This window comes from Hibiscus syriacus, unplaced genomic scaffold, assembly GCF_006381635.1.
Source record: "Hibiscus syriacus cultivar Baekdansim isolate YM2019G1 unplaced genomic scaffold, ASM638163v2 tig00110163_pilon, whole genome shotgun sequence".
Lineage (NCBI taxonomy): Eukaryota > Viridiplantae > Streptophyta > Magnoliopsida > Malvales > Malvaceae > Hibiscus > Hibiscus syriacus.
This window is the reverse complement of record NW_024062610.1, coordinates 1,765,354-1,778,414: the sequence shown is the minus strand read 5'-3', so window position 1 is coordinate 1,778,414 and position 13,061 is coordinate 1,765,354. Positions and strand designations below refer to the sequence as shown.

General features: G+C 32.1%; 1 protein-coding gene and 2 pseudogenes across 1 annotated transcript; 2 read left to right on the top strand and 1 right to left on the bottom strand.

The window, feature by feature from the left end:
- The first annotated feature begins 2,053 nt into the window (after positions 1-2,053).
- Positions 2,054-3,640, top strand: LOC120216720 (annotated as a pseudogene).
- Positions 3,451-8,249, top strand: LOC120216791 (annotated as a pseudogene).
- A 3,919-nt stretch (positions 8,250-12,168) lies between these two features.
- LOC120216790 lies at positions 12,169-12,918 on the bottom strand. The gene is made up of 3 exons (XM_039214118.1): positions 12,900-12,918; positions 12,625-12,850; positions 12,169-12,470 (listed from the first exon to the last, which is right to left on the bottom strand). The coding sequence occupies exons 1-3, from the start codon at positions 12,916-12,918 to the stop codon at positions 12,320-12,322; spliced, it is 396 nt and encodes a 131-aa protein (XP_039070049.1). The 3' UTR covers positions 12,169-12,319.
- Positions 12,919-13,061: the final 143 nt, after the last annotated feature.

The following is a 13,061-nucleotide window of genomic DNA, read 5'->3' as shown; positions in this document are numbered from 1 at the left end:
ATTTTTTAATTTTGACCAAATTATTCTTCTCCAATCAAATAATAAAAAGCGAAAAAAAAACGTTTTCAAATAATTATTTTACGTGAAACAAAGGTATGTTTTATTGTGAGACAGTGGTGTGAGGTTTATAACTTTTGAAATTGCGGAGAGGATGGGAGATACGAGGAGCGTTTCAAACGGTCACGTCTTTTGATATAAATTCAGATTTCGATGGTAATTGATACTCACTTTCCCTGAATAAACACAAGACACCAATTAACTCAATAGACAATACTAGCCCACATCCAAAGTACATGCGTAGCCCACCAAGATCCATACTAAAATGACCCAAACTAAAACAAAGAGTAAAGTAAATCTTTAATTATTTTAGTTATTAAATTATATTTAATACTTATTTTTTATTATAATTTAATAATTATTTATAATATTTAAATAAATTTGACAACTCAATAAATTTAGTCTATATACTCTCTATGTTTAAATTTTTTATCTTAATTTAAGTGATAGATAAGTAATATAATTAAATTATAGAAATTTGAAATGATAAAAATAGAAGATAAAAATTGAATTTATCATTTATATAAAAATATAAATAATATAATTTAACTCAACAAATTTAATATTTGAGAATGCAATTTTAAAATAAAAATGCAGAAATTGAAAAAAAAGTATAGACTAAATTTAATAATTTGCTAACGAAACGTTAGGAAAAATTTAACAAATCTCCAAAACGTTAAGAAAAATTTAACAAATCTCCAACGACCAAGCATTTATAGTTGTTTTGAAAGCATTTATAGAAGTTTGTCTAGGGCCATTCTTCCATGTGAAAGGATGCAAGATAAAGAAAGGGGTTGACAATTAGCAATCGACTTTGACAAAATGCAACAGCTGTATAAGAATTTCCAACAAGTAGGCGTTATTTCCATGTTGGGCTTTGTCACACTAAATGCTGCAGCTAAATGGGAATAACAATCCAATGACGAAACTACATATAGCAGTTTCGTGTGCATCCTCCAAATGCTGGCCCTATAACAAGACAACAACAGTAAAATCCAATAATCGATGACTCATATGTGTTAATTATCACGTGGATGTTCCATGAAAATTACCATTTTTATATTTAGATAAAACCCTCTTGTTTCGTGGATGGAATTGTACCATTGGATTTTTAGTAATGTATTCTTTCACCTTATACTCTCTTTTATTTCTATTCTTTTATTGTATCTCATTTTCCGAAAAACTGAGTCGAAATTATTCTATGGTTTGAGGTCATGAAAAAAAAATAAGCTTTTTGATTATAATGGGTGTTGTTTTCAGTAACAACAAGCGATCTAAAAAGTTAGATGGTATAAATAGAAGGAGATCGACAAGTGTAAACTAGTCTAAAAAATTTAATTTTTTTAGAAAATATTACTTTAACGTGTTATGTAAGCATTTCTTAACAGTACGTAAGCGATTGTATTCACATTTTAAAAGTATGTTAAGTGATTTTATTCAGGATAATGATCGTGTTGAAAGTATGTTAAGTGATTGTATTTTGATGACCAAAATGCAAACACTCTAAAGTTCAGTGACTGGGGAAGACACCAGTACTTTGAAATTCGGACGGCAAAGTTCCATAAATCAACTAGTAACTAACTAACAATTGCTAAAAAACAAAAGGCTGGTGTGAGAGTCGCCATTTAGATATCACCCACCTTTACCGTCGAACTGAAAATTACCATATATCAAATTTTCAAACCTAGATTTGACTAATTTTTAATTTGATATTTAAATTTATTAAATTAATTCACAAGGCATATTCTCTAAATGTTGTATATCAAAATGTTACAAAATTCAAATTGGAAGACAATTCAAATTTTTTTTAGTTGTAGACAAGTCCAAACTTCAAATATGCCATCAAATCTTCGAATGAGCCGCCTCTAAAAGATCTGTTAACGAAGTTGGAGGAATCTTCGTAAAGGAGTGCTTGGTCATCTCACTCTACACATTTCAGTTCACCTTCTGTTTGCATTTATAAAGCAGGTCGAGCATATTAGCCTATGCTCAAAAACAAAAGTTTGGTGGATTGTCATTAAGACAAAATAATGAAAATGGATGTGGAAATCATCTCCACACAACTCATACAACCATCTTCTCCAACACCTCAACACCTTAAGATCTTCAAACTCTCGCTTTTGGACCAGCTTATTCCCGTCCCATACGCTCCGATCATCTTATTTTACCCTCCGGATCATGAGATTGTTCCCGACAGACCCGAGCTGTTGAAAAAATCTTTATCCAACACCTTAACACGCTTTTACCCTCTTGCAGGGAGGATCAGAGACGATTTGTCCATCGTGTGCAGCGATGAAGGAGCTTATTTCGTCGAAGCTCTAGTTAATTGTCGTTTCGACGAGTTTCTTGAACAACCCGACCTTCTGGCTTTGCCTAGATTCCTTCCCCGCGACTTCAATCCGAAAGAACCAACTGCAGGAACTTACGTGACCAATATTCAAGTGAACATGTTCCGATGTGGCGGCATTGCTATCGGCGTATGCATTTCCCATAAGATTCTCGACGGCGCCGCCCTAAGCACCTTTCTCAAAGCATGGACTGCAACAGCTCGTGGCTGTAAGGAAACTATAATAAATCCCAACTTCATTTCGACGTCTCTCTTCCCTAGCGCGGATGATTTGTGGCTTAGAGATTCATCGCTAGTGATGTGGGGTTCTTTGTTTAAGAAAGGCAAGAGTGTTACTAGGAGAATCGTATTCGGTGCTTCATCGATAGCCGCTCTCAAGGCCCGAGCTACCATCTTGGGCAAGTGCCCCACTAGAGTCGAGACTGTTTCAGCTTTCTTATGGAAGTGCACGATGGCTGCTTCCAAAGAGAATAACGGTTTTCATAGAGCTTCCTTGTTAACCACCTAGTGAATCTACGGAGACGAATGGCGTATAACACGGAGAATTCTACAGGGAATCTCATGTGGATTGCATCAGCGAAGACCAAGAGTGAAAACACGATGGATTTAGCTGATTTGGTCGGACAGGTGAGGAAAGCAATATCGAGAGTCGATGGTGATTATAAAGAAACTAAGAGACGATGAAGAAGGGAAATCTCTGATTTCTGAAATTATTAGTGAAATAGGTGATGAAGCTTCCCAACACGGATTAGATCATTTTGGGTTTAGCAGTTGGTGTAAGTTGGGGTTCTACGAAGCTGATTTTGGATGGGGAAAACCTTTATGGGTCAGCAGTTTCGGGACGGAAACTCCAATGTTCATGAATCTGGTCATTTTGGTGGACACAAAACTGGGTGATGGCATAGAAGCATGGGTGACCTGGATGAACAGGACATGGCGATAATTGAACGCGATGAGGAGCTTCTCCAAGTGGCCGAGTTCGATCCCAGTCCTTTGATCATCAGCGACTCATTTGTGCAACATTAGTCATTCATTTGTTTCTGACAATGAAAGAAAAAGCAAATGCAGTAAGAAGTAGTATTATAAAGTAGCAAGTGTGTGGACATGTAATTAGTGCTTTTGACCAATGCAGATTTGCAATGAATGAGATGGGTCCATACTCCATGTGGCCATCCAAAGTTGAAATTTGCCGACACCTTTGTTCTATCGTCATATTTGTACTTGTCTTCCACTAAAGCAAATTGAAAAATGCCGAGCCAGATTTAGCTAAGGAATCCGATCCCATCACGGTACCAAGAAAGGGACACCAAACAATAATCAGTTCCTGAGACAACTCCAGTTCCAGTTTCAGTCACCGTCTGTGCTTATGGTAACGGCATACACGATGAGTATTTTCCGTGTATTCATCAACATTTTCATAAATTTATCTCTAATATTAATTTTAAAGGTGAAATATATAAATGGTTCCTCGACTATAAGATATTATTTTATTAAGTCTTTTAATTATTAAAAGTTACACAATGATCTTTTGATCATAAAACATTATTTTTTAATCCTCCAACTATTAAAAGTTACAAAATAGTCACTTGATTATTTATTTTATTCCAAACTCATAATTTTTCGTTAAAAATTTAATGACAACTTCAATTGGATGTTAACTTACTGACTGAGATATACTATAATTTGATCTCAGAATCTCCAACGACTATGATATCCCAATCAGCATGTTAACATTAAGCTCAAACTATCCTCACTTTTTTAATAAAAAAGACGAGTTTGAAGCACGATGAATAGTCAAATGACCATTTTATAAATTTTAATAGTTAGGGGACTCAAAAAAAGTAACATCCTTTAATTAGATGACTATTTTATAACTTTAATAGTCGATGACTCAATAAAACAACATATTATAGTTATGAGATCATTTATACACTTTACCCTAATTTTAAACAGTACTAATAAATTTGCTTTTCGTAATTAATAAACAAACAAATTCACTTGGCTGATATATAATTGTCTAATTTTATTAATTAACCGAATAAAAAATAGAGTTAATTATACAACAATTTTAGAATTTTAATCTTTAAATATGATTTTTATTTTAAATTAATTCATAAATTTTAAAATACTCTATATCAATTCATAAACTATTAGCATTGTTTTTATTTCAAAAACGATTACATGTTAAAGAAAATAAAATAAAATTGTTAAACGAGAACAAATTAGTTGCATCAACGGAGAGTCGCAATGGTTGGTTAATGTTCAAAAGTTATATTTCATAAGGAGGTAGATAAAAGATAAATGAGTGATATATGATTTTATCCTTTTTTTTTTATCTTAGACGAGAAAATTTATAATGAATCCTAGTATGGTGTTAGGTGTAAAGTTATAATAACTACATGTAGTTTGGAAGATTGAGTGAATATGATTAATTAACGATAAATTTGACTCTAATAGATCAAATAAACTTGTTAAATATCATATTAAAATATCGCGAATTTTCAAGAAATATTGAATGTTCAACTTTTTTTCATGAAGATGCTCTTTTGGAATCTTGATCGAGAAGAGATTTTGGGGTACAAAATGATACACAAAATACCTTTGACGAAAAAATACATAAATAATGTATCGAGAATCTTTGAAACAAAAATGATATTAATAATTTGAAGATGGAGTTAGAATATTTTAAAAATTAATTTAAAACAAAAATATAATTTAAAAAGTAATATAAAATATTTAAAAATTAAAAATTAATTTAAAATAAGAGTTATAAATAATTCCATGACATCCTAAAATTATTTTTAAAAAATGTTAAAAAATTGAAAAAGCCCAAAAAAAAGCGGGAAATAGAACAGGAAGGCGGTGGAATGGAGAAAATCCAGGAGACAAACCGAGAAAGCCACACATTTCTTACACACTCTCCCCCCGCGAATTCAATATAAATAATTGGTCATGGAAACTCAAAAGAAAAGCAAGAGAATCTTCGCTGAAAGGCACAAATTGTTGCCTTTTATATTATCGTCCCGAACGTTTTTCTAATTCTGCCGGGCAATGGCTGGTCTATTTCTCCTCTTCCCTCTACTTCTTGGCTTGTTTCCCAAGTTTCTATTCTGTTTACGCTGCTGCCGGTCGCCCCCCAACCTGATCAAACTCCCATCAACCGAGATCTTTACCATTCCGGGTATCCGATATGCATTTCTTTTGTTTCATGCAAGTCTCAGGATTCGTTTATTTATTTGAATTTTTTTAGAAGCAATTAGTATTTGTTTTTCTTTTTAAATACGGCCCACTACAAAAACTTTAATTTGTTAAATTGTTTTTGAATAAAATATAAAATTAAGCATTAACTAAATATATAAATGAATGCTGGATTCGTATATAAAAATTTTGTACAAATAACTTAACATCCAACAACACATTCAAATATCTGAAAATTTTGAATTAAAATAAGATTCATTTCAGTGTTATGCGGTTATGCCGGTGCTCATTTTTTAATTCACTGTTGATTCATATTAGATAATGTATTCGAATATGTATGCATCTAATTATATATTTACTATTTGAACCTATAATATCTGAATGGCGAGGATATTCATCAGCTTGATATACAGTTGAAAAAAGTGAAACCGAGGTAGAAAGATTAAGGAAATTTTAGGAAAAAATGAGTTTGTGATGGCTGATGCCTTCCTTTATCTGCTTTTATGAAATTCATCTTCCTTGTAAGAGTTTTTTTATCCCTTAATCTATCTTGTTTCTTATTTTGATTCACTCTTAATACAATTTTGCAGTACTGATTTGATTGAAAAGGTCGAGTCTTTGGTCCATCGACATCCTGACAAACTCACTGTAGGTGGAGCACAACTTCTTTATACTTGGAAACAATTATTGTGTGGGGATTTGATTTAACATTACCAATATCATATTCAGGTCGAAACCCTCAAATCTGGGACTGAAGGCTACAATGCCAATGTCACGGTTGTTACTTATGGCCAGAGTGGGAAACAGAGTGATGACAGGTCCAAGATCCGGATACTTCTTGTAAGTTTCTTGCATAATAATGTTTGGTGAATAGCATGGAAGAACAATTGATGTTTTCGCACTTTAGTTATTAAAGATTGAAATCCAATGCTTAGATTTGCATGCAATGACTGTGTTCGTTAACTTCGTTTCTAGTGTAGTGGCATTCTTGACACACAATTCCTTGTCTTCCAGGATTTTGGGCAGCACTTGCGAGAGCTTATCACGTCGGAACTGGCTTTACGAATTGTGTCAATATTAAGTGAAGAATAGTTTCTACCTGGAATGGATCATGCTTCCTTAAACCTTGAGAATTTAGTTGTCAAGGTATAATTAATTTACTGTCGGGAACATTCTTAGCTTTTGTTTTGCCACAATGCGAATTCGTGTATCTATAAATTTTTCTGTACAGTGAAGTGAGTGTTTTATGCAAATTTAGTTTATTTTTAACTTCAATTAACTCGACTGCTAACATGCAATGATATGAATAGCTGGTACCATTGAGAATATGAATGGCCGGAAGCTTGTCGAAGCAGGAAAACTTTGTGAAGGAGGAATGGTAAAGCAATTTTATTGCAATAATGTAAAATATGAAGGATTTTTTTGCAAGAAGTTGAAATGTTTTAAATTTGGGTTTCATTGGCAGGGAGAGGAGTTGATCTCGACTGGAATTGGGGTGTTGATTGGGGAAGGAAGGAGAAGGTTCATTATGCCTTGCATTTTCCTTCATGCAAATTCTATTTCAAATTGTTTTTTTATGCTACAGTTTAATGTTTAAATGTTTATTAACGTTGTTTACATAGTGAAGTTTTCCATTTGAAAGCTTTCGTCAATCATATAGGACTATGATCCAGCCGAAGAGTATCCTGGAACTGCTCCTTTCAGCGAACCTGAAACCAAAATCATTCGAGATATTGCCACATCATTTAATCCTCACATTTGGGTTAATGTACACTCTGGGACGGAGGTAAGTGATGCTGAATTGCCTCGACTTTTGTTCATTACTTAAGTTGTACATAAATGTGAACTTTTGGATATCACCATCAGCAAGGTTTTGAAAAAAAAAGAAACAACGCTGGGAGAGCTTGCTTCTCGAAATGGGTTCATCGCAGCTTAACTCCAGATTTAGTTGGATGTTTTGTGGCATCTTGAATTAGTTTTTGTGTTTCTTTTCCATGGATTATTTTGTCAAGATGGATTAATCCTGTTTATTTGCAATATGCATCAATCCATTTCAGGCACTGTTTTTATGCCATATGACCACAAAAACTGTACCCTGACGGACTGCCAGGGGCTGCGAATGAAAGCATTGACTGAAGAACTGAATAAGGTTCATTGCCATGGGCATTGCAAGATTGGTTCTGATGGAAAATCTGTCTGGTTGTATTCTTATACGTGAAGCAATGATGATTTTGTGGTAGCTTTTACTGTATAATACCAAAACTCTTTCCAGTTGGTGCAGGACCAGTAATATGTGAAAGTTGCTGATTTCAGGTATTTGGCACACGGGACGGCACCAGATTACATGTACGAAGCTGTGAGAGTACCCATGTCATTCAACTTTGAGGTATTTGAAATAGAAACTCTACTTTCAGTGAACGATTTAATCCAAGATTACCTCTAAATAACATAAAGAGCTTGAGTGTTGGGTGGCAGATCTATGCAGGTGATAAAACCTCAAGCGAAGACTGCTTTAAAAGTTCAATCCAGTAGACCAGACTACTTTCGAGGTAAACCCTATTTCATAATAATACAAGACTATGATATATATATATCTGAACTTCGTTCTACCTTTTTGGTTCTGAACTGATTGGTTTAGCTTCAGTAACAAACCGACAAAGATTTTGTTCATGTATCCAGAGAGTTTTGAATCAATGGTGTGCTACTCTTTCGTACTTTTTAAGCTGGGACCGCGTGAGATTGTGCATTCTAAATATGGGAAAAGGTAATCGATTAAATTTTTAAATGGTAAATTAAATAGTTATAAGAGTTAATTTGAATTATATTATTCTAATCAAAATACTTTAGTTCGAATTTGATTTGAAATATACTAACCCACAGTTGTTTGAATATCTTGAATAGTTGAAATAATTAATTATAATTCGATCTTTACTTTCTCACAGTCTTGATCAAGTTAACAATCTGATGGACGACCTTTTGTGATCTGATCAATGTTTTAGGCTTGTTTAAATTTATTTGATCTACATTCAATTATATTTCAGTTGTTAATTTGTCCCCCCTGCGTTTTGTAATAATTATTATGTAATTATGATTTGTTAAGAGAAAAACCTCAGTGACAAAAAATGTCTTATAATATACGATTTTAACCAATTTTTTTTGGACAATCGCAACGAATTTGGAATAAATTGCAACGCGAACTTCGATTATCGCAACGAACATGGATTATCGCAACGCGAATTTAGACTATCGTAACGAATTTGGAAAATCGCATTGCGATAGTCGAAGTTCGCATTGCTATAGTCGATGTTCGCGTTGCGAATCTGGAAACTGATTTGCGATATCGAAGATCGCGTTGTGAATTATCGATCGCATTGCGATTTAATTGGTCATTTTGACAAATTTAAAAAATATTGATTAAAATCATATATTATAAGGTATTTTTGGTCATTGAGATTATTTTCTCTTTTGTTAATATATTATACTATTTAACCAGCGCCAATGCGAACGTTCACTGAAATTGTGTATTAGAAGTATGGTTTTTTTTTGTTTGTGTTACAAAAAAAAAGGGTATGGTTTGTCATGATCATGTGTTTTTATCCAACGATATCCAAGAATAGAAGTTCGAATTACAGCTACTTTTCATTCAGATGTCTATTTTTTCTTATTGAAATAGGATTAATATAAAAATAAGTGATTAAATTTATCTCCATATTTTTAGTGTTTAAAAAATTTTGTTAAAAATTGGTGCCTAAAATTTCTAATGTTACAATTTTAAGTGTATAGGTCGTATTAGTTGTTAAATTTAATTGTTATTTGATACATGTCATGTATATAAAATTTTAAATTTATTTTATTTAAAAAATTAATATTATAATTAAAAAACCAAAAAATCCCAAATTTAACATTTTCTATTGTCGGTCGACCACCTTCGATATGTGGCAATAACGTTGTACCATCAGAATCTTCTCGCCATTGCGACCAAAACCTTGTCCTCATTCACAATGAAATTGTGTTGATCGTCATGAAAATGTCTCAAAGTATCGTCGGATTTTAGGTTTTCGTTTAAGTTTTCTAAGATTTCGACTTCTATAACTGTCCAAACGTTACATAGTCGCCACCTTTGTGTTCCTTGTCATGTTCCGAACAAAATTCGACCAATGGTGATCGTTTGTCGTCAGAGGTGGGGCAACGGGAGGGAGAGGGATGATGAGGGAAAGGGGTTTTATTTTTTAAATAATATTTTTTTATTAAAAAATTAAAAATAATGGTAAATAATTAAAATGTAGCGGAGAAAACGTTAGACACCTGTTTTTAGAAGAAAAAAATTAGACACCAAATTGTATTTTAGGGTATAATTTAGACACTTATTTTTGTATTAAACCATTAAATATTTAACAATTTTATTTCATTATTATTTTAAGGGTAAACAACACTGATGACCACCAATTATTACCCCTTTTCACTTTAACCATCGATGTTTCAATTTAATCAATCAGACCACCCAACTATTTAAATGCTTCAATCAAACCACTAGCCGTTAACTTTTAACGGAGGAGTAGGGATGGGCATGGGGTGGGTGGAGAGAGTCAATTTTTTGGTCGCTCCAACCCCGACCCGAAAATATATACCTAAATAAACTAAAATCTCGACCCCTACTCAATCTAATATGATATATTAATTTTATTAAATAATATATTTATAATATATATTTATAATTATTTATAAATGATTAAATTAATATATTGTACAATAATTTTTATATTTTTAATAATTAAATAATATATTATAATAATATAAAAATAAAAAGTATTAATATATGTGTGTGTATAACCCGTCCAGCCCCAATCCTTGAAATTTCAACAACAAAAAACGACCTCTATAAGGTTGGGTTAGGTCGGGATCCGTTGACTTCGAGTATTTTGATAATTTCTACGGAGGAGGTGATGTGGCAATTAAAAAACTTGGTATAATTACATATTTGATTCAATTTAATAAATGTAATCTCCCAATTAAATAATAACATGTGTTACCACGTGATAAAAAATTATTTTTAATTTAATTTATTTTATTTTGTATCCACTCAAATTGTGATATGTGTTTGGTAGAAATTTACAATTGAAAGGCTTTGAAACTAGGTTTAGATGAATAACAAGCACGCGTGAAACCACTCAGCTAACCTCTTCACTTAGAATTTTAAATAACCTATTCTAACTAATGGAAGGGTAAAAAAGATGTAAAATACTACTCAAGGGATTAGGGTAGCGTGTGAGTATATTATCCATCAAGCCAAAGTAAATATCTAATTGATTATTATATATATATATAATTTTAAACTGAATCTTTTTATAGTAAGATGAGATTAAAATTTTAAATTAGATTTTTTTACTTTTATAATTTAATATATACTATTAAATCAAATATTTTTAATTTAATTAATAATTTTAAACTTTTATTAAAAATAAAATATTCAGACTCAATAATTAAGTTTAAAATATTTATTTATTTTTATTGAAATGGTTTTTAAAGATATTAAAATAGTTAAGTAATTATGGGTTTAATTTACTTTTAATATTTTTATTAAAATATTAAATTTGTATTAAATAGTGATACTAAAAGAATTTAAATGAATTTTTTTAGTTAATTAAAAATTGATTCGAACATTTATATTTAATAAAAATAAATTGTTAATTATATTAAAAGATTCTAATCAACTTGCTTTCCTTGAGTTAGAATATGTTATATAACAATGATTTAATATGTACAACGTAGGTAGGTTAGCTCAGTGGTTTCACGCATGAGTAATATTCTAATTGCATGTTTCTTTAGCGTATGCTCTTCTTTACTTTATTTTAATTAATTGATTATACACGTGTCACAATTGAGTGGATAAAAAATAAAACAATTAAATAATAAAATTAAATAACTTACAATCATGTGGTGACACATGTCAATATCTCATTGAGAGATTAAATTTATTAAATTAATTTAAAATTATGACCAAATTAATAGTTAAAAGTTAACTGCTAGTAATTGATTGAAGTATTTAAATTATTGGGTGATTTGATTGATACAATCGAAACAACGGTGATCAAATAAAAAAAAAGAGTAATAATTAAATAATCACCCGTATACTTTACCCTTATTTTTAATGTTGAATAGTCAGTCCACAATCATCGCCACCATTAATCCCACGGCGTTCCCGCCTCTTCTCTGTCCAACATTTACTTGCAAGATACCTTCACCCAAGAATGTACCCCAAAAAAAAATGTTCCAATTGAATAATTATGATTTTTTTAATCTCTCTTATTTATTATTTATCAACTAATCCAAATTAGTATTACGAAGACGAAGACATCTCTTTCAATCCAGTTTGCTCCATTTACAAACAGAGGTCAAACTCCGAATCTTGCTAGAAAACCTATTGCCTCATCCCACTGGACACTCATTGTTGTGGTTGGTGAATAATTATGATTTTAATGAATCACGTTAGTTTTCTTTTAGTTCAGTTTATTGGTCAATCCCTACACAGGTAGCATTTTCTAGATTTACCTTAAAGCGCCAATGGATTGGAACATGAATAAATTAAAACTGAAATAATCCAAATGTCTCTGACGCACGTTTGGAGTTTAAACCAATATGATTAAATGAAATGGAGCACCTAAAGCAAAATAAATTAGGGTCAACAAAGGAAAAGGAGAAAAACAAACGAGCCTACTCTCATGATTTTGAAGAGGGAGGCTTGTCTAATTGGTCATCATCACCTTGACCCGAAATAAGGGGTGGGTACACACAGGCGGCCTCTCCCGAGGTTGTATCGATAGCAACTGGCTCGAGTCGCCCACCACACTCCATCCATAGTGAGGTTCTCCTAAAACAAAATGCAAACACGTGTCAGATTCCTGCTCCAAACTGCTACTGTCTTTACAAATAATATTACACGCTACTCTTCTTTCCCATATTTATACACAAAAAGAAAAGCATTTACAACTGTTGAACTAAAGCCAAAAGCTGCATGCTCTTACTCGTAGTATGTCTCCTCATCAACAACAATATCCCAGCTTTCACCGGTTGTGCTCTTCCCGTATTTGTGAACTTTTCTGTTTATGATACAAAGCACATTAGCCCCTACTGTGGCTGATAATGCATCCGAGTGAAATGCAAGATCAAATAAAAGCCTGGCTCCAAATTTTAAATGTTTAATCACAAAATAATTTAAAATGAGACATGAGCAGTTAAAGCATTGCAATTCTAGCTTATTACATGAAAAAGTTTAGGGGTTTGAACCAATGTTTCATACCCGTATGCTCCTCACCCATTTTCTCGACCAGCCTGTAAGACCAATCGTATCTTAGTAACCAAGGGAAAAAAAAAGTATAAAAAGCAAATAAAACTGGATGAGCAACAAATACAAATATAAAATATCACATCGTTTCACTTTATAGAGGAATTTTAGGCAAAA